Below are 26,710 nucleotides of genomic sequence, written 5' to 3' on the forward strand. Positions count from 1 at the left end.
GCTTACAAATGTTGCAGCTATTCTGTGACAAATGCTTAGATGAGACACACTATTTCCTGCTGGTTTAATTTTGTTATAATTTTCTTGGTAGATAAATAAATTCTAGTCATGCTAAATTGGGCTTTGACAAACAATATCAAATGTGTATAATTTCTGGAGTTATTACATTGATTTCAGCCCTTGGACAAAGAGCACATAAAGTTAAAAAGAGATTTATAATAAGGTATGTTTATTTGGGACTGAGTCCTCTGGAGACAGTAGCAGCAGTCTTCTGCTAGTGGGATGGAAAAGCTTTGAATAATCCTTAAATGGATAGGTTACTAAACATTTGCCAAACATTTTAACATTTTCTTTCTGGGCCTTTCCCTCACGTGGAGCAATCTGTCAGATCTTATTCTGTGTTTGAGGAAATGCCTAAAGAATCTCAGTCACGTCTGTCTGCAGCTCACATTGTGTGAAGTTCCAGCTTTCTTCTTTGTAACACTAACGAATCTGCAAGGTTATTTTTTTTCCTAAATTCTGAAAAGTTAGCAATCATTTTGAATTCCTTAAATGAAATGTAGACATTAGGTAAAGACTGGACGATGTTGAGTTTTCTGGGTTGCAAAACATTCATTCTCTCAACTTTACCCTTTAAAATGCCTGAGAAATTAAGAAAAAAAAACCTCCTGGGATGAAATACATTGTTCCCATAGTTGTTGAGAATTTCAGAAAATCACTATAGTTTGTTAATGTTGATTGGTTTAATATGTTTGTCATAACTCAACATTCTGAAAATAGATTCAGGTTTATCTTCTCAAATGTAAATGCAACTATATTTCACTTATTATCAAATACAGATATAGTTTCCGTATCTAACCTGAATTTCTGGTATCTCCCAATCAGTCCTTCAGTTTTCATCTCTGGTATGTTAATATTATGTATATGTGAGTATTTGTTTATATATCTCCCTGTATCGTAATACTAAAACTAAAGTTGAAATCATCAATAAATTACCTTCCTGGTTATGCTGCTCCTATAGTTTCTTAACAATTAGACTAATTTTAGAGCTATATATTTAATACAAGGTATATTCTAGATTTATGAAATTGCTTCTTTTTCCTGTTGCATTCTCCTTGGCACTTGTATGCAAGATGTACATATAAGCCAGTGTTAATATAGTTGTACTTTCCCACACGAAACAAGCACTGATATTGCACAAATGCTTAGGAATATGGAACATCTGACCTCTTTAATATTTTCTTCTTTTCAATCATCTGGGTGAACCATTTAATTTAAATTTTTACTTACTGTATTTTAAAGAATTATAATAGTGATTCAGACTAAAGCAAATCTCAAAATAACATTTTCTTCTGTGGGAATGGAAACAGGACTGTAATGCAAGCGAGAATAGTTTTGTTAGGCATCTAATCCACTGAATATTTTCTCAGTAAGTTACAATAATTTTTTTATTTGTTCTTCTCACTTTTTCTGTATAAAACCAGCAAATACAGACAGGTTTGTGTTAAGCTGCTCATTGTTCAGTTATGAACTAGGAATGGGATTAGTTGCTTGAACCCTTCTACCTCTGCAGTACGGTATAATACAAGTCCTGATCTTGCCGTTAATCACCGAGCAGCTGACAGTAATGCATTCAGCACAAACACTGGTTACACGTTTCTTGTACTCACCATCCTCTTCCAAAAGAAACGGTATACCTGCAGCTCTGTACTGTTTGGAAGTGTTTGACTTAATCCTTTTTTTGTCTTACAAAATGTCCATAATGTTTGAGAAGCCTGTCTTCCAATTAAAAGATAATGATCATGACTTTTGTGAGAATCAAGTTTTGTGTCCAAATTATTTCTCTAGTCTCATGCTGATCTCCAAGAAAGCACCATTTCCCACAAGGATGGGACTTTATCTGCATGATTGAAAGTTTCATTCTTCTCAAGGACAGAGTTTTTATCCTCACCTAGGAAAGCTATGCTGGCCACAGGCTATTGGAGAGTCAGGAAGATTTCAGCTAAGATAGTGAAAATTTGAAAAATTTGTTGATGATGTGTATTTAAGTAAATTAGAACGTGACTATTTCAAATGTTAATTTTGATGCAGTGCAGACAAACTGTAGCTTCTTAAAATTAATCAAGTCTCTTCTTGAAACATGAACATCCGTCACATCATTTCTGTTACAGTGATATGTATATGTGCATATATTTCAGCTGTATATATGTGTATATTTTATGATCAAAGTTTATAAATCCTGGAGCCTGAATTACTGAATTCACTGTGGTTGTGTGTTACTAATAGCACGAGTAATAAATGACCAGCTCCTCCTAAGATGGCTGGTTTTATAGACACTACATCCTTTGAGTAATGAGCTGTTCTTTACCTTGACACTTTTCATGTCTTAAATGCTTTTAATCACATACTGCTTATATTACATTGATTACCTGAAAGAATGTTGAAGCTTTAATGATCTGTGTTTTGTCAGTGTAAGAACTTAGCAGTACCCATCATAAAATGCTATTCAGTATGACAGTTACTCAGCTTATACTTCAAGGAAGATATCAAAGCTAATATCTAGTTTGTAGTATAAGTAATCTTTCATGATTACCAGTTAGGATGGTTTGGGACTGCCATCACCCCAGTGGCTCCACTATATTCAGCTTTTCTAAAGGTTTTCTATTTCTGTTTGTTAGCCTTTCTACTCTTCAGTTGCCATTCCTAGAACAATAAATATGAATATTTTTTGCTTCTCAGTCTTACATCTATACTACAAATAATAAAGTCTAAAATATAGCAGTTCACATATATAGCAGAGAAATTGTCCTATGATATTCTTTATCTGAAAGGAAATGTAGGAGAAGATTGTCATGACTGCAGATTTATTGGACATTTATGTGATATCTGTATGGTTATGCTAGTGTATAGTGCTTGGCTCTTCTAGCAATAACTTTAAAGCCAGGGAAGTGACTGCTGGATTGACAGGATGAAAGTAGTAATAATAAAAGAGGGGGGAAGAAGACAACGTGCATTTACAGTTGAGACATTTAAAAGTTGCTTATACTTCCTCCGGGTCATACAGATATAGAGGGAATGTGACTGACCTGACAACTTCAGAATTTCCCATCAATTACTACCTAGCCTTCAGTGGAACACTTCCAGACCCTCATAACTTAATCCTAATTTGCAACATTTCTGCTTAGCTTCATTTCTCTGATTCTCAAAGTGAATGAGATATTATTATTTCTATATAAACAGTGATAAATACGCCTATAAGACTTAGTGAACAAATAAAACTGAATTTCTTCTTTTATATCTACCCTATACGGTTCAAGCATACAAATAGATACTAACATAGAGAGTCACTAATAACATTTGAAGGCTTCTCTGTTATCTTAGCTAGAACTGTATTGTTTAGTAAGCAGACGTGCAAGACAGTAAGTGTTGCAGAAGGAGACCCTAAATGAGAAATGTGACGAATGTTGGCCTGTGTCTTGCATTGGGAATTTTTTCTGTCGTTTTCCTGCTATTACCAGCCCTTGGTCATTTCCACTGGATTGATAAATATGTGCAGAAATATGGAAGAGCCACAAGCACTTCTGCTCTCCACTCCTATGATTTGTGACTTTGCTCAGAGTATGTCTGACTAACCATTTGGCTAAAATGGCAGCACTATCACAGCCATTTCGGCGGCTATCACTGCTTTCCCAATGAAACTGAATGGGTGTAATTACAAGATATTTTTAGGACACATACTTTATATAGACAGGACCTCTGAGGGCAATAAATTCTAGGACGTAGGGAAGAATGTGCAAGAACAATACTTTAGGGAAGAATGTGCAAGAACAATACTTTCCACTTTAAATTACATGTTTCAGTGTCTAATTAGGAAGTTTCAGTGGTTTCAGTGCTGACATCTGTTTTGTGTCATAGCAGGGAAATAGTACAGATTTTCATTCACTTTTTTTTACAGATTTGCTCTGTATTTTAATGGTATTTACATTTCACAGAACTGAAGCAAGAAAAATTTTACATCACCTTGCATGCCTCATATATTGCAGACCAGTTATGCATCTAGAGTAGAGTTATAAACTAAGGTTGCAAACTAGGTTGCAAACAAATTTTGCCTAAGGCATGAACCGTAAATTAAAGTAATAATCATCTCTGTAAGAGACAACTTTTCTCCACTGCTCTTTCAAAATAAAAAAGAAAGTAGGTCAGAGAAATTTAGGATGTTTTAGAGTACGTACAGTATTGTATTGTTTGCCAGTACCTAATTTACAATTACAGAGCTGCATGAATATTGAAATGATTCAGCTTCCCATTATAAATGTATGTGGCAGTTTGGTTGTTGATCAGTTTATGAAGTTAATGCAAATGAAACTGTCTTCCTGTCAGCATTTGAAATATATAATGCAGTCATGTTGTATATTCAGGGACAGGCCATTGACAGTCAATTAACAAGTTTGATTGGTATGTCAACTCATTCTTTTGAATTGTTAATAGTATGTTAATAGCATTCATTTCTTTGTGCAGTCCCATTTGCAGCTTCACAGTTACAGCTATTTTTTATGATTCTGAGTAACCTAAAATAGTGCCTTAATAATAGATTATTAAACACCTGTCTGGTGTAGCTTAGGGAGGTTTTTCTAGACTGGGAGTTTGCAGTGGATCCCTTTGATATTCAAATCAACAAATGATAGCCTTTTTATTCAAAACGTAAGTTCTTTTGATGGTTAGCTTGTTAAGAAATATTCAGCTCCAGTCTGACCTGATCTGGTTTCCCATGGAAAAGATCTGATGCTGTTTGAAGGTTCATAAATGGAATGCCAATGACAATTTGTTGTTGACGTTTTGCTGCCTCAGCCTTCAGATGCTGCTGGTTGATGTGCCGCTTTAGCTTCACCAAATAATGCTTGCAGGTAAATGATCTTCTGATTGATCAGATAGTTTCAAAGCAAAGAGTTCTCTTCTGTGGTCTGTAGTCATGGTTTTTAGGCTTGGAGGGGTACTTTTAAAGATGCATCAAAGTTGACAGATGAATCTCGAGGCAAGGAATGATGGGAGACAGCAGAATTATGGGAATATTTTTTAGAGAATAACATATTAGTGAGAGTTTTGAAGACTTTCAAAGGTCTATCAAACCAGATCCCTGTAGCAGATTATTTCAAATCGGGTACACTGGTTAACTCTCAATTTCCTGTGTTGGGATGGTGTTGAGCTGATATATTGTTCTTGTGGTGTTTTAAAGGGCTTATTTCATTTGGAATTCACCATTCTCTTGTTCTGCATCCAGAACCTAATCCTGCAAGGTGCAGTTTTTGCTTCTACTAAATTTTGCACAAAATCAAAGCATTGTATCACTTTACAAGGCCAGGGTGTACAGTGAATAACATTCCTTTACAATAATGTCCATGGCACTGAGTTAACCTTACAAACAACAAATAAAAATATCCATTGGAATTACTCTCTTTCTCTACCTTTCTTCATATTTTATGCATTTTTCTTTCATACCCTTCTTAGTGCCTTCTTAGTGCCCTTCTAACACAGATTCTAACACAGCTATTATTCTGAAGAATCAGACTAGCTATTAGAAGTTCAAAACATACATCACAGAAATAGTTCATTTCTGTTTGGTTTGAGCATTTAATTATTCACTATCAGCATGTGATATTTTTCTGCAACAACATGTAATTGTTTTTATTGAAGGGCTATAAGATTTAACTCCTTCATGCCTGAATGGCAGAAACCCTGAGAGGTCTGGAGTTAAATGCTGTGAAATGTCCTGTGAAACTCAGGAATCACATGTTGAAAGGTGCTGTGTGTTAACTATACTTCACTGGACTTCATTACAAATAATTCTTGCTGATTGAATTTAGGCCAAACTTTTTTAACAACTAAAAACAATCATATCACAAAACCCTAAAACATTACTTAAAACTGATAGATGAACAGTCAAGTCATGCAACTTCAATCTTACATGTCATGTAAGTAGAACATAAAATTTATACAAAAATATTCCATCATTGGAAAATTTGATATTTTTGTTTATTTTTCAGATACCACATGTGCACTGTTTAGCTGATAATTAGGTCTTTCTGGTAGGCTGAATGAACAAAATATTAGAGCTTCATATTATCATACGAGGTCATGGTTTCAGTGAAGCATCTGTAATTTTTCTAAGCTCAAAAAGCAAAATTAGATGTTGAAACTATTCTCAGCATAATTTGTAGACTTTGATACAGCCTCTGTTTTTGAAGAGGTACTCTATTGGTTATTTATAAAATTCAAATAAAAAGTTCAAAGATTTTCTGACAGCAATGTCATTGGTACTGTTTCTAATTCATTGTTTCTGTGCTTAAGTAAGTTTCAACCATTATACTTCAAAGAGAACTTTGTGATCACATCTCGTGTTCACATTAGGCTTCTGTAAGTATTATTATTTTATTTTCAAAAATGTAATTAAATCTACCTTCTCCACATGATTTCCATTTTATCATCTCACTTATTTTGAAGTAGCCTAAATATTTCACAAAATTCATGTTCGTACAGGATCATCAGTCTAAATGTTCTGTAGCATAAGGCTTATTCTATGTTAAATATCTTTAGTATTGCTAAATGCTCAGCATTTCAGAAAGCTAGAAGGTAAGAATGGCCATCTCATAGCAGTTGGAATTTCAGTAGGACATTTCTTTTTGATAATGTTGGATTACCAAGGTAGAAATCATAATTGGATATGTGTCAATTTTGGTTTAACCTTCATTGTAAGATCCTTAGTAATATTTTTTGTCAGAGGGATCTTTCCATCCTATGTTAGCTTCTAGCATCCTGATTAAGACATTTATCAAGAAACAGAACAGAGTCTTGGTCCAAGAGCATTAGTTTATTTAAACAAATTAGAACAGTGCCAGTAGGAGACACTGAGAGGTGTGCTTTCTGGACTGCCCATTGCCGCAACAGCACTGCCATTACTGGATAAAAGGAAAAGGCCAAAGGGATTGAACCTGGGTCTTGGCAACATTGCAGCTGATTAACCTGATTACGGGATTATTCCTTACTGCATTCTGCCCCTTCCTTCCTCTTATTTATCCCCTTTTAACTTCAACGCTTTGCTTTGTACCCATTTTTATATCAAAGGGCTTGACTCTGCAATTAGATTTTACTAGCCAAAATAACTACTTTTCTTAATAATGCAAATAAAAAGGCTAAGCACATGGTAAGTTTGCAAGCACTGATTCTTGACCTCACTTTATGATCTAAGATGGATAGAAACATGATTGCAGCTTGGTTGGCAGAACACAAACTACATATTTTATTAGTAATCTGTCAGTTACTAATATACTGTCAATATACTGTGATTTCCAGTTCCTAACTTTTATCCCTTTAAATCATCTAGACAATTCTATGAAAATAAATATTATAAGAAAACAATAAGGTGAATGTACAAAAAAAACTCAAACAAAAAAAAAACAACAACCTAAACCTACAAAAAATCAAGAAAACGTGTAATACAAGATTCTAATTCCATACTCAAATGAATATGTATTACAGCACAAAATATAATTAGAATACACTTACAGTCCAATCACTACACAGGATTAAAATATAATTTGTTGCAGAAACTTGATTTTTAAATGCTACATGTTACTACTTAGTCAGTAGGTAAATTCTTGTCATAAAGTGTTGCCAATCTAAGAGAAAATGTGGCCTCTGAAAAGTACATAGTCAAATCTGCCTGATTGCACATTTGGGAATTTAGTGATATTTTACATTGGGATGTTGTCCATAGTGCAATTCTGATAAAAGGTCAGTGTTTAAGTGTTGGGGTCTGCAGCGGGTCTGCAGATAAGTTAGTTGACCTCAAAGACTTAGCCGTGTACCTTTAAGACAGCCACAAATTGTCAGGTATGTAAACAGGGTGTGAAGTATCAGAACTTAGAACCGCAGCATACGGGCACCTACAGCAACAGCAAATAGAAAGCAAGAAGAAGGACACAAAAACCCATCAGGGTCTAACACCTGCACTGTCTAAGATATATAAATAGTTTGTATAAACAATAAAGGCCATTTTGTCCGAACCCAGCCACGCAGACATTGTGTTTCTTTTAAGTCCGCCTTGACTTGCGTCACCACGTTTAAGGGTACAGCAAATAAAAGTTGTGAAAATGTGTTTGGATGTGTATATTTAGAGTATTTCTCAGATTGTCGCTGTCTTTCTCTAATATCCATTAATTTTATTTTGTTCTAACTGTTAGGAGTCTAGACTTCAGGATAGGCAATTGCACGCATGTAACAAGCGTGTTATTTCCTAATGCATTTTTTTTTCTTGAATTGCACTTCATGAACATGGTATTTCAGATTATATGAGAATGTATAATACATTGTCACTGTCAATTTATAATTTCGTTAAGTTTATAGGTTGGGTCATGTCTTAACTGCTCAGAGTTCAGAATTTTAACTATGGACTCTGCCTGTACAGCCAGATTTCGCAGCTGATACCGTGGGGTTCCTAATACCTAAATGCATCTCTTTGTTAAGTTTGATTTAATTTATGATGCGGAAAACATAATATGGCATTAGTTTGGCCAAGAATATTAGGTGTATTTGTGGATCTTTGTTGCAAGTTTCAGTTTCTATATGTATAATCAGAACTTGACTTGTATTTTTGCATTGGAAGTTGCATCCCCAGAGAAAGTTATGCTGTTATATAAGGAAGTATTGTCACTACAATATGAATAAATAGGTAAAAGATTGTGATAAATACTGTATATTGTGTGTTATATTCTAGATGCATTACTGTTATGTGTACTGTGCATATACATCTAGTTGCATGAATAAGTTTCAATTCCACTGAGAGATGTCTATTATTAGTTGTACATCCGCACTAAATAATCTTTAACATATAGTAAAGTGCTCTAATGTTGATTATTATTATGGTAGTCATAGATATAAGTAAAATCCATGTGAGACTGGGTTTACATAGAGGACAGGTAAAGTACGAAACCGCACTATATGGCTAGAATGAGAACGATCACTTTTAGCTTAATGCTGTTATTACAGTTAACTCACTCTTGTTTTATGGAAGTGTTTCTTTCCTGACTCCCATTTATTGCAAACCAGTATCTTAAAGTAGCCAGTGACATTCATGAAAAGCATATTTTGAGTAAGAATATTAAGCCAAGTGATGGCTGGGAACGAAATCTTTTCTGTAAGAATAGAATGTCACGGTGTTAATGTGTTTCATACACTGTGAATTACTGTCATGTGATGAACAGCTTTCACCTTTCAATGCAGAGTATTTTCTCTGCCTAGCTGTCCCTCATCTGTTTATAATCACACTAACCTATTTGACAGTTGGCATGAGTAAAGATTGTAAAGACAGGTAAGAATGGAAAAAACCCACTCTTCAGAGGCTTTAATGACTGCAATCTTGATTCTCCCTGGCTGCTGTATTCTGGAACAGCGGTGCAGCCTTCAGCAGTAGCACCATTACTGTTAGTAAAACTTCAACCTAGAAATTTCTGCTTTGCCTTCGTGAACTGCTTTATCACTGCAGTGATAGTTTAACTGATGATTTAGTTTACTGTAAGTGGCCATTCTCAGTAGAAACTTCAGTTAATGTGAGAAGGATATTATGCGATCCCTTTCTAAGTAGATTGTATGTTTAAGGATACAAGTAGAGACACAGGCTGTAATCTATAAGCACGTACAGGAATATAAGGATATCACATCACACTATCTTTTTTCATTATCTTCCTTTATATATAGTGTGTGTGGATACAATTACCTTGTAACCTCTCTCTCCTATTATATATGCTCTCCAGTCCACTGAAACTGTAAGCATAGATAGAGAAAAATGTAGAAATCAAGAAGGGAGGAATGTCATGTGAAAATACTGGTCATATATATATATATAGTTTTTAAATACAGAAAGGACAAAGAAAGAATGCTGATATATTGTAAAGATATCCTTATCAAAATAAATGTAGGATAATAGTCATATATAGCAAATGCACAAATGAACCGTGTCGGAACCTCAAATGAATGTTTATGTAACCTCATGTAAGGTTTAGACAGTCTCCGTTTAACGTAGGGTTAAAAAAGTATTTTTGGAATTTTTATATCTTTACCCTGAAAGATTAAAATGCTTTTCATACTTTGAATGCAGCTATGCTAGCCTGTAAACCAAAAATCACTGTTAATGATGAAATGTAAAAATTTCTGGAAAAAAGTACTTATCAGCTCTGAATAATCATCTGAAACTTTGATTATCACCTGATCTTTTACAGCATTCATTTTGAAATAAGGAAATCATACCTTTCCTAAAGGGCATACTATCAGTTTCTGACGTTGTAGAAAACTTCACTCTTTCATTAGCCAAGGGCAGCTGTTACTTATCCTTGAACAATTAATTGGTAGATCTGATTAATTAGACCTGTTTCATGAGAACAGAGACTCTATCTTCTTTTGTCCTATACTGAAATCGCTTCTAGTAACGAGCAGTTACGATTTGATATAAACTGTTCAGCACTTATGCAGTCAAGTTTTCTCCCTTGTTATGAATATCTGTATTTCAAAAAATTTTTGCCATATGTTCTAGCATGAGTTTTCATTTCTCCTATGTTAAGTCTCATTTTCTTATTTCCTGCTTTTACTTCAAAAAACTGTGTCCATTTTTATTATTTCTACTGATGCACATTGTAATTTAGTATCCTCTGTGGGTTTCATTACCATGCTGTTAATCCCTTCTTCCATTGACTTAATGAAGATGTTAAACAAAATCAGGCCTAATACAAATCCCTACGGCACCCCGCTTCAGTACATTGGCTTTTTCATTGCTCTCTCCTTACAGACTATCAGCTAGTTAACAGCATTTATAATTAGGAGAGTTAAAAATAATTTCCAAATATGCTGTATCAGATATTTTAAGAGTCCAAGTGAATTACAACCATTATCCTCCCTTACCTAGGTATATATAATTAATTAAAAAACACAATCAGTTGTGGTGGATATAGTATGCATTTTCGAAAAATGTGGTATCCATTCCTCAATAGTCCATGTCCACATTGAGTCATTTGCATCACTTTACACTTTTAGGTATTAATCTTTTCCACCTTGTTTTTCTGGAACCTGAAATACGCCTTTACTTTTCTTGGTAAATATGGATTTGATTAGATCTCTTATTCCCCATCCCAACTGCAACTGTTCTGGAATAGACTAATCTTAGTTCTTTTTTATTATTGTTATTTGTTTTGTTTGGCACCTTTATTCAAAGTGATATGAATAAGAAATGAGTAAATGATAATCAGGGTGTTGGTTTTACTCCATCTTTTAGATAAGGTATTTTCATAAAGCTGAGTATTCTGCAGTTTTTCACAGTTGGCAGATTTTGCTAATGTGGTTGTGGGAGAACTTGTGATTTTATTTTTTTTTTAAGCTTGAGAGTAAATGATAGGCTTTGTAAAAGGTGACAGATTTATAGTTATGAAGACTAGAATTCCACTGTCCCAAGGAAGAAATGCATCAAAGATTAATACTCTTGTTAACTTGCTCTTTTTCAAGTAGGGAGGCTGCTCTTTCTCATTTAGGAAAAAACATCCTTTAGGATGTGGAGAAGAGTTTATACTCTATGGTAATTAAGTCTTTGAACTGTCTACTGTAATTTTCCATAAAGGAACAATATGTGCCCTGTATGCCAGTACAGGACATTGGCCAAAATATGCATAGTAAGTCAAGAATATTTTCCCTCCATTTTGTTAATTTCCTCTCTGTGTATTGGAGATTCCAAGTGGACCAAAATGAGTGTCCTGGAGAAGACTCAGCCTCGCTGCCATGCCCACACAGATGTATTAGATGGCAAGCCTTTTTTACCCACTGTATTGGAACCTTTCCTAGATGCTGACTTTAAAAGCTAGGTTTATTTTTGTTTTGTGTCTCATACTCCCTTGGAATGTGAATGACAGCTTTTGGGGTGGGTTTTTCGTGAAAAAAATCAGTTTCTGAATCTTTGTCTTCTGTAAATCAGAAGTGTGTGGTTTTTATTTCCATCAGTTTTAGAGCAGAATAAAATTGATTTGGCAGTGATCACGATTTAAATATAACCAACACATTGCCAAAAATATGTATGCAAATATTATAATTTTCTGTGATAGGACACAACAGTTTTTTAAAAAAGGTTTTCAAGCTGAACCTTACCTTCTCTTAAGCTTTCTGATCTGATCGTCCCTCGCAAGTCTGTGCATATAGCATTTTGTTAAACCTCAAGGTACTACAGACCTTCCAGGATGTATTATATGAGATTTCCTGCTGTAAATACAGCACAGTCTAAAGGCTCAATTTGAATTATTTGATTTTTAGAGGATTGCAGAGATATTTACAGTTGGGCAGCATAGAATTATTTGATTTTTAGAGGATTGCAGAGATATTTACAGTTGGGCAGCATAGAATATGACTAGGAGGTATTCAGACATAGTATTTTGAAGTTGATGTAGTATTCATAACAATTAATATTGTGGCTTTTTCAGGTGCATTGTCGGGTTAATAGCCTCTTTAAAGAACTGCCAGGTTTTGTGCTGCTCAGTCTAGCATACTGCATGACATGAAACTTCTCTTTAGTGTAATTTCCAATTTGGAAATGCACAAGTTTTATGTGTGTTGATAGCATTATGACACTGTGCTCAGTGTCAAATATGACTTTGTGGGATGGTGTATTTAAATTTTGTTAAACTGCAGATTAAAAAAAATATATATAAGCCTAGTTTAGCATCCATGAAATGGCAGTATTTTATTTCGGTTCTTGATAAGTATGTCCTGTGAATTTTAAACCCACAAATATAAATGTTCAAAGAGAAAAATTTAAATCACACTTTGATAAAAAAACTTTAATATGAAGAACAAAGCAAAAAGGTGAGTGTTTCATAGTCTCATGGCTTAGGTGATTGATTAGATTTTGAAACACATGAAGCTCCATCCCAAAATGAGGGTTAGCAAGTGGAATCACAGCATTTGAAAACTGAGTTCTAAATCTCTGAAAATTGTCAAAATGTTAGAGCTATTTCAATAAGATAGAAATAATATACTATTGATTAATTAAACTTTTTGACCTATTTAGGAAAAAGTATTATTTTATTTAAAAGGAAGTTCTGGAGTTTTGAGTACGATATGCAAGCATTGTGCTAAGTTATACGTAGATTCTTACTAGTGTCAATTTTCTTTAGTCAAAGATAATCATAACATATTTTTCATTTAGGAGTATATCCTTCATCTTTTAGCTGATAACTGTACACATTTTCTCAAAAGAAAGCCTGTGTCAAACTAAACTGTGTGTGATCAACTCATTTATGGAATTTTTAGACTACAAATTTGTAACAGTTCAAGAAAAACTAGAATTATATTGAAGGTTGTGGTGTATTAGAACCACGTTAGTCAGATACAATTTGTGTTCATAGTGTGAACTCAAAGCTTTTCAATTACTGTGGTCTAAACGGTACCTTTAAAACTTTATTCACACTAGGTAGTTGAATAAAAGATTTCACATTGCAAGAAGTAATTTTAACGTCATTAGCTAAAATAAGAGGGCCCTAGGAAGAAAGGATTATCATACATTAAATAAAAAGTTCACCACCTTACAGCTGTAATCCCGTTAGAAAAGATGATTTCTATCTAACTTAATCAGCCAGAGGTCTTTATTGCCTGGAGTATTAATTGATTTAGGTCTTCATTAAGGTCAGAGGTACACATGGCTGACCAGAGGCAGCCTATTAGTGCGTTGTCAGTTATGCTTATTTACACTGGCTGAACATAATGGTGGGTTATTTCACTGTCAGGTCAAGGGGTCATTGAATCTTTTGTACACCCTGACCTCTTAAAGGGCAGCAGTCACTCAGACACCAAACTGCATTTGTAACAAAGATTTGGCTGATTGCATATTGACTCCATCCTTTCCAAGAAACACACATTTGTTCGTATGGTGCAACTATTAACATTGGCCTAAATACCTGGGAGTGAATGGCTGAAATCTCTCCACTGGAAGATCCCTGCAATTTTTGTATTATGCCAGCTAATCCCTAGCAAGTTTAATAATACCAGCAGGAAATGTTTCATAAAGTTTCTGTAGTTGCTGTTGGCCTTTCATTAAAAAAACAAAACAAAACAAAACTCAGTGTATATCTACAGGTATCCTCTTTCTTCTGTTTCTTTCTAAGTAGCAATAATTACAGCTTTCTCTTGCTAATTAGCAGCTTAAGTTATGTCTAATTTGTCCTTATGTCCAATTAAGTCTGTTGTTCTTATTCTTTCTTTTCCTGAATTATATTTTATGGGAGATATGTTGTGTCCTTTTGGTAACTTAAAGTACTGTTAAAAACTTTTTTGGGGATAGAACAGTTCAAAGTAGCACCAAAAGTTCTTCTAAATTTTCCTTTCCATGGTACCATAGATCCTTTCCTTCTGCCTCCCTGAAAAATGAATGCAACTTAAAAAAACACAGGTGAAATAAAATAATAATTTGCTACTATACTGCCTTCCCTCTGTATTAGCTGTGATCTAGGTCTATATTACACTTAATTCCTGTAGCATAGCTATACCACGAAAAGTCATAACTCTCAAATAAGAGCTTATTGTTCCTATCTGTAGGGTATGGATTGCATACTCTGAGGTTCTGATTGTCCACTGAATTCCCTTGATTATTTACAGTTGTGCTAACTGTGCAAAACAGTTGCTGAACTATTATGTTAGCTTATTAAGACTCACCTTTCATTTAACTAGCAGTGATACAAATGAAAAAAAGGGAAGAAATGTCGAGTCGCATGAGGTCCCATTTATAAACTCTTTACTGTTGTGGGGATATATTGGAAATAAATTGGTACAAGTGAGCATCTCAGCAGTTGTTATGGTTTAACCTCAGCTGGCAACTAAGCACCACGCGCTGCTCTCTCACTCTCCCCAGCTGGGATGGGGGAGAGAGTCAGAAGAGCAGAGGTGAGAAAACTCGTGTGTTGAGATAAAGACAGTTTAATAGGCAAAGCAAAACAAGGAATTCATTCACCACTTCCCACCAGCAGGCAGACCTTCAGCCATCTCCAGGAAAGCCGGGCTCCATCATGGCTGACGGTTACTTGGGCAGACAAACACCATCACTCCGAATGTCTCACTTTCCCCCTTCCTCCAGCTTTATATGCTGAGCATGACATCACGTGGCCTGGGATACCCCTCTGGTCAGTTGGGGCCAGCTGTCCCGGCTGTGCCCCCTCCCAGCTCCTTGTGCCCCCCCAGCCCCTCGCTGGTGCGGTGGGGTGAGGAGCAGAAGAGCCCCTGGCTCTGTGTGAGCGCTGCTCAGCAATGACAAAAACATCCCTGTGTTATCAACACTGTTTTCAGTAAAAATCCAAAACAGCCCCATACTAGCTACTATGAAGAAAATTAACTCTACCCCAGCCTTAACCAGCACAGCAGTACAAGTCTTTATTTATTTTTGGTTTGTCAAATCATTAATGAAGTTTTAGCACTGGAAATACGTGTATGGGCTGCAGTGAAAATTAAATCATCAGTGTAAGCTGAGACATCTAGTGTATAAATACACATCCATTATATTGTAGTTTTGTTTCTATGCTGAGTTCACTGGATATGCAGGTCCTCTAGACTTGATACACTGTGAATCTATAGCCTGAAAGATCTTCTGTTAGCCTTGTAGATGCTCCAAAAAGATAAACTGTTGCAAGGTTCTAGCAGGGTTTTGCAGAACACTTTCACAACACAGGGAATAACACCATACATTGTGACATCTCCTGTTGTAAGATTTCAGTACTGTGAACAAGATACTATGATGTCTTCCCCATTTTAAATGCTTTTTATTCTGCTAACAGTTTTGAATATGATGCTTCAAACATTCTTGAGACAACCTCTTGAAATCTGCTAAAACCGTGTTTGTACCGGTTTGCTGTTTTGTCCCTGCTGATTGTTTATTTATGCTTGCTTTTCAAGACCAAGTCACTGGGAAAGAGGAAGAGAAACATCCCTCCTCCTTCCCTTACCCTAACTTACATTCTCCTGAAACACAATTGCTGCAAACCTGTGGCCGTGTTTTGACTCTTTTTGCCCTCGTTCCCCCTTGTATCCACCCCTCTGTAACATGGTGGCACGTTAGGAACACTGTTTTTCTGTTAATTACATCTTAAGACACAAACAAGTATGTTAGGAACAGAGGGATTTTTTAAATTGTTTTTGGAGAACTCTGCAAAATTCCCACTGAATCTGAGCCAAAAGTGGTGCCAATTTTGCTCAAATACTTCAGATTTTTTTTTGACCTTCTTATGACCAGTGGGGCTAATTGTATCAGAACTATCCAGGATACTTTAAGAACGTGCGATCCGGGTCCGTATTTCAAAACACTGACAGATACTTTATCGTTAATTAGTATTCATATTATGTCTCAAACAATCTGTTCAAGAATAGGGGAAGTGAACTGGTTGAACAGCTCTTCTGTCTACCTAATAATTAACATGGGTGATGCATGGAAAACCAGCAGCCCAACAGGCAAAAAGGGAAGAAATATTGCCAGTGTGATTTTTTTTCTGCAGAAGTATAAACTACCTGTATTGGAGTTTTTTACTGATGCATGGATTTCACTTTCAAGAGGTGAAAATGAATGGCTTGCTTTAAAAACAAACCTGTGCCCCTCTGAATCATATCTTTCTGAATTTGTTTCTCATCTTGTCAGTATGCCACTTCGTAGCTGGCTGGACTCCCTTGTTCAATGGCACATATTTTAAAATAGCACTGTAAAAAAAAAAAAAAAAAAAAAAAAAAAAGACCATTTGTTCTTATAAACCAAAATATTACTTACATATTTTTTCCCAAATTCAGGATTATATATAGCATTATCAAAACAATATTTCAGATATTTAAAACAATTTAAATAGTAGATGGGTGGCAGTTGATATGTTTCCTCTCTGCCTCCTCCCCCTCTTCAGCTGCTAATCATAGAACTTGTATGCCAAATTGTATAAGATACTTTTCCAATAGTTACATGTGTGAGTCTTTTGTGAGACACAGACAGTTATGAGGACAGATTTGGAGTTGCATATGGGTCTGTCACATGGTTTGATTGCCATGTCTTCTAGGACAGATTTCTTTTTTAATTATTCTTAATTCTGAGGAATTTTTACAGTTTATACAGTAAGTTCTGCAAAATTCTTCCTAAAGATTCCTTGCACAGTCCATTTTTCCTTCTCTTTATTCCTAGCAAAATGCTTCCTGTGCTGACTTCAAAGCTGTTTACACCCACCTTACTTCCCACTTCTATACTTAGTTTTCTTTTGATATTGAATAAAATTTACTGCTTCACTGATCAGGAAATGTACAGACTTTCTAGTGAAGTGCAGCATAAGAGGATGAAAAGTTTTGATATTTACATTAAGATTTTATAATAAATGTTTGAGATGTCTGAATAGTAAGAATAAATAGTTTCCTTTGCTGGCTGCTATTAAAAAAAGTAGGTCTTCAGAGTGTTGCCAGGAAGACTTTAGAAACTCAGCCCAAAGTAATTGCATAGCAGTTCAACTTAAAACATATGTTGATGGTATATCTAGCCACCCATTTAATTCCATTTTCAAAAGATGAGTGCATCTCTTTGGTCAAGTGGCACTCTTCTGCATTTTATTTTCAATCTGCAATTTCCTTTTGCCTTCTGGTGGATTATCATGACTTTCTTCACGCACAGTCTTTTAGTTGCTCTGCAAGTATTATTTTTATGGTATTTTTAAACTAGTTTACTGAAGACATTACAGATATATGCTTATACTTTCTTACATATTCTTATGTAAAACAGAGCTAACTTAAGACTTAGAAGTTTTAAAAAAATAGCACTGAACCAAAGATAGTGTGCATCATCACTCCAAATCAGAAAGCAAGAATATTTAACTATGTTGGGGCATCAGTGTGATCCAGTATCTGTAACGGACAGTAACATCAGATGTTACTGTTTGGAGCTGACACATACATCCTTGTTTTAACTGTTAGGTTAAATTTTATTGTAGTACTTTGTTCCTATATTGTAGTTAAATTCCCTATAAAACTATCTTTACACAGGCATGTTTGCTTCTTTTGTGACAAATGATGTCAAAGAACAGTACTGTTGAAAGAAACTACCTGAAAAAAAAGTGCTTCCCTTGCCTTCTATACACTCCCAGAATCTTACGTACTTATTTTTCCTTTCTTCTAGGTTGGAGATGTTCTCTACTGTGCTGGACAGATTGCTCTGGTACCTTGCACGATGCAGCTTGTTAGCGGTGGCATATGGGCTGAGGCCATGGTTTCCCTCCGTCATGTTGAGCGAGTTCTTCAAGCTATGAAACAAAAGACTGCGCTCCACCACGCGATCACAGCCAGCTGCTATGTAACTGACAGGAAGCACATTCCTATCGCTCGCTCTATATGGCAGAAGAAGTTGAGAGAATGTAAAAAGGTAGTTGTGATATGCATTTTCTTTTTTCTGGGTTGTCTTTTTTTCCCCTCTCTAAGTCTTGTAGTAATATCAGAATTTTCTCAGTACATTTCCAAGGGGTTCAAGTAAAACTGATACAATAAGGTTTGATTGAGCTGTTTGTTCTGGCTCATAAGTGGTTGTGCACAATTGAGAAAGAAAATTGCTTAATAGAAAGTTACATTCATCACTAACTTTGCCTTAATTCCCCAAAGCAGTATGTTAAAGAGCAGTCAGTTCCTCCAACAAAAATGTGAACAATACCTTATTTGAATTCCTCTGCCCATATATTTTTGCATAATAAGAACTGGGCGTTTTACTTCCAACTTTTGGTGAGTTGTTCTGCTGAGGTTTTTTCCCCACTCTTTCTTACAAGCAATATTGTCATGACAACTGAGTTTAGCAGTTTAGTGCTTATTATTGCTTATTATTCAACTGAACTTTTAAGACCAGATCAGGCTGTGCCTGTCTATTGCTTGACCCTAGATTATCTCTAACAGCATAATAATTTGCACAGTGATTTATAACAATACCATAATCATTTCTGTTATGTATGTACCACTTTTCTTAAATAACCATGGAACACCCTGCAAGCATTAAAAAGCCACAAATATTGTAAATAAAACATAACTGCTCCATAAATGAGTAAAAAAACTAGTAACTGCGTAATTGCTGTATAATTTAATATAACTAATTATTATGGTTTCTCAGGGAAATACATGGCTTGGAAGCATAGTATATGTTAGCGTTGCCATAGAAGAAGGAAAAATGTATCTGAAACTTTCCTCCTGTTTGCCTTCACTTTCAGTCTTTGCACTAGGCATTTCTCTTTCTGAGTAGAATTGTAGGCTTTACTTAGACGCTTACACATTCCACCTTGATTTATGAATAAAAGACCCTCTTAAATAGTGTTTACTACCCCTCGAGACCCAGTGTATTGAATCTGAATTCAGTTCAGATTTTTTAATGCAGTTCAAGTTTTTGCTGTGTGACTGGTTAGTACCATGCACCATGACCACAAAGCCTACCTGCTTTACATATGTAGGATTTGAGGGCAGATTGGTAGTGGCTGCCAGTTCTTTGAAACTTTTCCTTTTTCCAGATAGAATCTTTTAGGTCTCCTATAGTTAATACATGTACCAGCTACTCTTCATTGAGTCTTTTGTTTATTCTTCTTACTGAGATGACTAGGCAGTACTTTCTCAGCTATGTGAAAAACACTGATGAGGTTGCTTGCTTTAGAGCTATTACTAATATCTGGCTCATGTCACTTTTTGGTTGTTCAAGCCATAGCTTAAAAATGGATTGCTGCCTACACTTACTTCCATGAGGAGTTAGCTGCCTAACACTTTTCAGGAATGTTTAAGAAAAAATATCCTAGAGGAGCACCAAGCAATCCTAGAGGATGTTTGTCAGTCTTATGCTGTGCTTATCAGGTCATACTCATTAATGACAGTATCAGAAAGAGCAAAAAAATATTAGCAGATGAAGTAGTGTGTGCTGCAACACAATCTAAAAATGCTTTGGAAAAAATGAAAATATCAGTGGGAAAGAGATGTTATTAGCAGCCAGATGTTCTATTTTCTCTATAATTTTGGCAATAGGGGGTTCAGACAGAGAAACTGAATTTTTCCTCAGGCTATGCATACTTTTTTGATTGACAAGGGTTTGCCTACACAGCAGAGCAGAGAAAAAGATGTTTCAGACCCCTCTGTTACAAGGAACCAGAGGGAGGAATTGTCCTGCCCTGAAAATACAATTGTCCTGTTAATGGAAATAGAGATTTTTTTATTGGAGGAGAAGCATTAGCTGGCGTGGTATTAGGAGAATTGTTCCTTTACTCTCAGAATAAGGAAAACAGTGAAGTTTGAAATTTGGAAGAACGTTGTGAAATGACTGATAAATGGTATGGCGATTGTACTTCTCCCTCGTTTATTCCATAAAGCCAGTGAAATTATAGTTTTTCCATATCTTAAAACTTTCTTTGGAGCAGCCTGTTGGGTGCTGTAAGATAGTGCCTTTCTGTGTGGAAGCCAGAACATGGTAGTTTTACTCTAAAGGCATTGTGCTTAAGAGTCTAAGTAGCATATCCCTTGAGTGGTTTTATTTTTTACTACAACAGACAGTTCTGTCAGATACCATGACTTCAAATAATGCTCTGTTTTCTTCAAGTAAACTAAGTCAGCCAAACCAAAAGTATTTCATTATTCTTGAACTGTATTTCCAACAGTGGCCAAAGGCCTGAATCAGCAGCAACCTACAGATTACTTAATAAGAATGAATGGCGTCTCAATTGAAATTGTTCTGCTTCTGTCATCCATGGAAAAAGGATGGGGTTTGTGCAAACAAAACAATGCATCTCAGAACTTGTTTCTTGTAAACTATACATCATAAGCTATAGAACTAATTATGTCTTAAACACAGGTTTTAGACTACATTTCTGTTCTGTTGAATGTTCTCTATTTAATAGCAACATGGTGGTATATTAAGATTGAGCTATTTGTATTTAACAGTGACTAAATTACATGCATCAAAACTGCCAAAGGTTTTTTTTAGAGCACCAAAAAAAGTGTGAGCGTTCTGTTGTATAGTGATGTCTGGTAAATATCCTCTACATAAATAATACTGTTCAGCAACTTCAGCTGAATCATTCTCCATATTTGATGTCAGTAGTCTGTAAAGCACAAAAAGGGTTGTATAAATTCTTTAGGGCACAAACAAATTGGCCATAACCGAACATAATATAAAGACAAGTGTGAGAACTGTTCTCTAGATGTGTTTATATAACACAAAAGGTTTATTTCTAAGACAGGATGTTGATCAAAGCTTCATTTGAGATAAGACCACAGGGTCAGACACACCTGGACTTTAGAGGACTTCTTGACATATTGGCAGTAATAGTTGTCTTCTAGGAATTTCTTTAATTATGAAGAGAAAGATAAATTGAGTATTTTTCAGAATAACCAAATTATTTCACTGATTACCAGAGGAGTGGCTCTAGTGAGCATCAAGAATGGGAGGGGATTGTAAGAGAGGGGGAAAATAGTCACGGTAAGCAGGCTGGACCCCTAGCAACTTCTAGCTTGTTTCAGTCACCCAGCCTCTGGCCCCTTCCTTATTCCAACATCATTCCTTGCTTCCTACACTACTCATTTCCACTGCAGTCACCCTGATTTCCCTCACTTGAGATGGCAGCTCAGTATCTGTGCTCCCAGCACTGTTCCCTGCAGCCTCACCCCTCCAGTATAACCCTGGGCATTGCCTCCCTGGACTCTAGTTACCCACAGTCATCAAGGGTTGTGTCCTTAGAGCTGAAATCCAGACCTTGCTCCTCGTTCTTCTTCCTTCCTGTGTCCCTTTGAGTCATAGTGTCATTGGAAAAGCCATTCAGAGTGGCAGAGAAAACAGAAATCTGGTGGAGGGATGGAAGATTGCAGCAGAAAGAAAATAATAGCGGGGAGGGAATGACAAGAAAGCAGCCCCACTGGGGTGTCACTTAAAAAAACCCACCGGGCTAACAAAAAGATCTTTGCATTAACATTTTGAACATACACAAGACAGGTTTCCTTTGTTAAAACTAAAAGTTTATCGTAGGAACTGAGATCTAGAGCGAGGGAGCTAAAGTAAGCATTTAAGTTCCGTAGATGGATAAGGCTGCACTGTTGTTAAGTAGTGGGTGTTGGAGAAATTAAAATATAGTTAAGGGAAGCAGTGATTAAAATCAAAAGCAAAAACAGGCTGCAGTTGTAGAAATTAAAATCTAGTTGAGGGAAGCAATAGTTAGAAAAAACAGCGGCTGCAAAAATAGCATAAAGAGAATTATACAAACAAATAATCAAAGCCAAAACCTAGCAAAAATAATTGGAATTAACAAATACAATGCCAGCCATCAGCAGCTTCCCCCCACCCTATTTTTAAGTTACACTCTTTCCACAGTTTCTTTTGTGATTCCCTCGCATGCTTTGGGATATTTTGACACTCTTGAGGAGATGCATTTAGGGAGCTTCTCTAACATAACTAGTCAGAAGTAGTAACAATTGTGTGGTGGAACAGTTTGTGCCTAATCCAGTAGTTAGCATTTAGAGCTTTTTTAAAATATATATTTTTTTTTAAGTAGGAAAAAAAAAAAAAGGCTTATAGCATTGCTAAAACTTTCTGGAAGAAGAACTGACAGTTTTCCAATTAAGTCTCATCTTGTGTTTTTCTTTACTTCACATCTTTTAATGACAGTGTCATGTAATATGATGATTTTATAAGCAGTTTTGCTAACTCATACAGCAGAGTAATCAATAGAAAAAAATAAGCCAGATGGGTTGTAGTCCATTTGTATTGGGCGGGACAGATGGCATTATTGATAGATGGAAATATTCCAAATAACTATTGTATAATGATATAGCAGTGACTGTGCCTGCAAAATTTTATTAATTTACTTTGTGTATGCACTTTATTCAGTAGGGGTTGAGTTGTATCATTTAGACAGTACTCCCACTATATTTAGTTGGGAGCTGAGTCAACCCCCTGCCTTCTTTTCCCTCTCCCCATGGTCTTTCCATGCAGAACCATCCCTGCAGTACTTTGTTAGAATATTTCAAGTGGCGGATTGTACTTCTGTCTGTACAACAGGCTGCACTAGACTAACTGAGATGGACAAGATCACGATTACATTTTTTTATTCTACCCCTGAATGCCTGCTTATTGCTTTCTTTTGTTATCCCCACCTACCAATACAAAGAAGAAACATGCTGTACTGTCTCAAGATTTCAGGCATTCCAGCTTGTTTCACTGTTGTGTTTTATTCTTTTTACATCTTGCTAATCCCCAGCAATATTTGGTATAGCTAGGCCAATAAAATATATCTATTTTGATAAACTGTGTAATAGATACTGGTTTGGGCTCTTGCTGTTCAAATGTATAATCCAATGGCAAAGTACGATTAATTCATTTTTTTCTTTGCGTTAAGAGCACATTAACTTACAGGAAAACTTGGAGGCCATTTTCTGCTTTTGAAATATAGTTCTTGATAAACGTGACTGAATGATAAAAATAAGTTTCGGTTCTTATTTTGATTTAATGGCGTATACAAAACCCAGAGGCAGTTTTCCAGAACTATCTGAAATGATACCTCTGATTTCTTTGTTATAAAAGAAAAATGTATGGGGAAATACTGTGGTATATTTAGTACACAATGTTTTGTTACCCACACAAAGTTTAGAATTGCCTGTATTTGTAAGTGTACCCAAAATATTGGTGAAAGGAGATTTTGAAACAGTGAAAACAGTGTATTTTGTTAAGAATAGAAGACAGGCTTGCATTAAAGGACAATATTTAATATAAATGCAGGATATATTAATAGCTCTAAGACCATTAGCTTATTATTAGCATATCTTTTGCTTTGGCCATTTGTTTTATACATACTATTTTTTTCTGCAGATGATGATATTATAGATCAGGTCCACTCTGGGTTATTTTATTATGCAGCTGCCACTGTATTTTCCATCCTCAGTAATGAAGAATCTACCTGATAAAATACTTCCTGCGACATGAAAAAATGTGTCTTTTGGCTTTTGTAACACAGCTTGCATTTCGACATTAGTTATCTGGTCCTCTCCCTCCAATAAATTCCTGAGCAAATGTACTACAAACTTTAAAAGTTCTCTATCCCACCTTCTTCTGACAGAAGCTTTCCTTTTTTTATGATAAGCATTCAGGATGAGTGGCTGTGATCCCATGATTCTTTCAAATCCAGCAAAGAGTGCTACAGTTGACTTTCTGTCAGGAATGCCAGTCGGGTTTTTGACAGTGTGTGTCTTAATAGCATGTAACGCAGAAGTGATGAAAAAAAGATTCACAATGTTTTATCTGATATGTATCGTGAATGGGTTCGTTGCTTATTTCAGCACTCTGGTAACTTGATGCCAACTTTAAGTATCTAAATTTAAACCTTTTGGGCCAGATTTACAAACTGTTTAGATGTCAAAAGATGTAAATGAGCCTGAACTAGGATTTTTTTAAAAAATATCTAAGAGCAGTCATCTAGAGGCACTTGGCCCATTCTAGGGAGCCCCCACAATATGCCTCCTTTGACAATCCTGTAAATACCATTAGTACTGTCCGGTGTCTTCCCACATCGCCCAGCAAATAATGCACAGGTCCCAAGTCATAAACAAGCTAAATCCTGAACCAGAAGCTGTCTAGCTACATGCAGTGGTTTTCTGGAGTAATTATTATGTTTTCATGGCAGTCAGTTAGAATGGCGTCATGCATCTGTAACACAGCAGTCTGTTGCATTGTTCAGCCATGACTAGTATTTGTAGTATACAGACTGTCACGAATTTTAATAAAATTCATGCATTCTCTGACACTTTATCCTATGTAGAACAGAAGTAGCTTATGCTCAGATGGTGGAAGTTGAAGGTTTTTCTTGCTGCAAAGGATTGGACAGAGGTTTAATGTCCTCTTTACCTATGGGGAATATTACCATAAAACTTAAAAGGAATATAAAAACCCACTAGGTTTCTGAGAGGATATGTACTTTTTCACCATCCTGGACAGATGTTTATAATATTCATGTACATGGTTTTGTGGTTTTTTGTATATTTTACTATATGTATTGGTTAATATCTATGTTTAATACAGTTGCTATATTTCCAAGTAGTATTGTAAATTCTGTGTCCTATAGATAACAGTATAGGTAATACTAATTTAATTGGTCTCCTTTACCAGTTTCTTGGACAGAATAGTTAAAATCTGAGGAGTAGACATAAATGAATATTATAAAGGTATAAATGATAGATTAGAACCCTGCTACATATACATTGCAGTGAAATCTCACATAGGTTAATTAACATAATTGGTAATATTACCAGAAGAAAACTAAGTATTTTTGAAAAACATTGCCACCAGCCAGTACCTATGCCTATCAAAAGTTCAGTAGGAAGAAAATGCATGTTTCTATTTCCCTTTTTTGTCTCATCAGGTTTATAACATTTATTTTGCTACTAGATGCTATTTCGAATGTTCCACAGTTTGATATATTAAACTAGGCTTCTTTTATGGCCCATGTTAAGAACACGCAGTGCATTCAAATAGCACAGTGGTAGTGGGTCTTTCATCTCGTGCCTAGTGTATTTCATTTCCCCTGTGTTCAGATTAAACAAAGCTTTTGTATTCATTTGAAGCAACTGTAATGAGAATATTTAACACAGGTCAAATGCAGATAGTGGAACTCCAGAGGTCCTTGAAAATAGTCTGCCTTTTGACGCTGGCCCATGGTGGGAGGTGAAAGGGTTGCCACTTTCACTTTTTTTTAAGGGAAGATCATGATATTCTATTTGTAATGTTAGTGGAGCCTTAATGAATTTTTAAAAAGAATATAGTCAACAAAAAGAACAGTGAATCAGTCTACATGATTTTAACTAAGCCATTACTAGAAATTGGATATATATATGTGGACATAAAAAAATCATATGATTGTATAATGTTCTAAACAGTATACATGAATTCAGCCTGTAGAATGTAAACATAAGATATGAACAATAGAAAATAAGAAAGTAGAGCATTTCTTGTGCAAATGTTTGTGTAGATGGATACAGATAAAATCAAATCCTCAGCTGGTATAAGTCAGCATAACTGTCTGATTTCCATGAACTGATTTACACTAGCTTATTTGCCATTTACAGGTAATATATACCTGCATTTGAATGTTGTTTTTCAGTTAGACACAGTGAAGAAATGCATGTCAAGTTATTCAGGGTGGTAAACAGCCTAGTTCATCCAGACTGACTGATTTTCCCCTGCAGCAGTTCCCTTAGAAGAGGGGTTTTTTGAGTGATTCTTATTCTCCTTTGCTGAAAATATTAATTCCGTTTTGAGCCTGTCACTTCTGTGCTAGGCAAGAGGGCACGTGTGCACCCACGCTTTTCTTAGGCCAGAACCTCCGGTCAAAAGTCTTAACGCATGATGGCTGTGGGAGCCATTAACAGGACTTCAGCCCGAAGGCGAGTCCCTGTTGTCAGGGCCTCTTTAGAGAGGGGAGAATGCCATCGTGGGTGTGATCAAGGTCCTGCTTTCACTCAGAAATCTTCCCTATTAAACTGTAGTCCCAATTACATCTAGGACACTTTAAATCCCCACAGTGAAGGAAGGAATTTCAGGAAAATCATCACCTTCAAAGTTTTTTTGCTCTCCTTTGGATAAACTAATCCTGCTGATGAAAACTGAAGGAAGAGCCAGATTGCCACTCCAGCC

General features: G+C 35.7%; 1 protein-coding gene across 4 annotated transcripts in view; it reads left to right on the plus strand.

The window, feature by feature from the left end:
- DPH6 (diphthamine biosynthesis 6) overlaps positions 1–26,710 on the plus strand; it is a 210,330-nt gene that overhangs the window by 128,223 nt on the left and 55,397 nt on the right. For all 4 annotated transcript variants that reach the window (XM_040601797.1, XM_040601798.1, XM_040601799.1 and 1 more), the window contains one exon: positions 18,203–18,445. In XM_040601797.1, coding sequence (XP_040457731.1) covers positions 18,203–18,445 — 243 coding nt within the window. The remainder of the gene's footprint in view (positions 1–18,202; positions 18,446–26,710) is intronic.

The sequence above is a fragment of the Falco naumanni genome, chromosome 7 (genome assembly GCF_017639655.2).
Source record: "Falco naumanni isolate bFalNau1 chromosome 7, bFalNau1.pat, whole genome shotgun sequence".
In the NCBI taxonomy this organism is placed as follows: Eukaryota; Metazoa; Chordata; class Aves; order Falconiformes; family Falconidae; genus Falco; species Falco naumanni.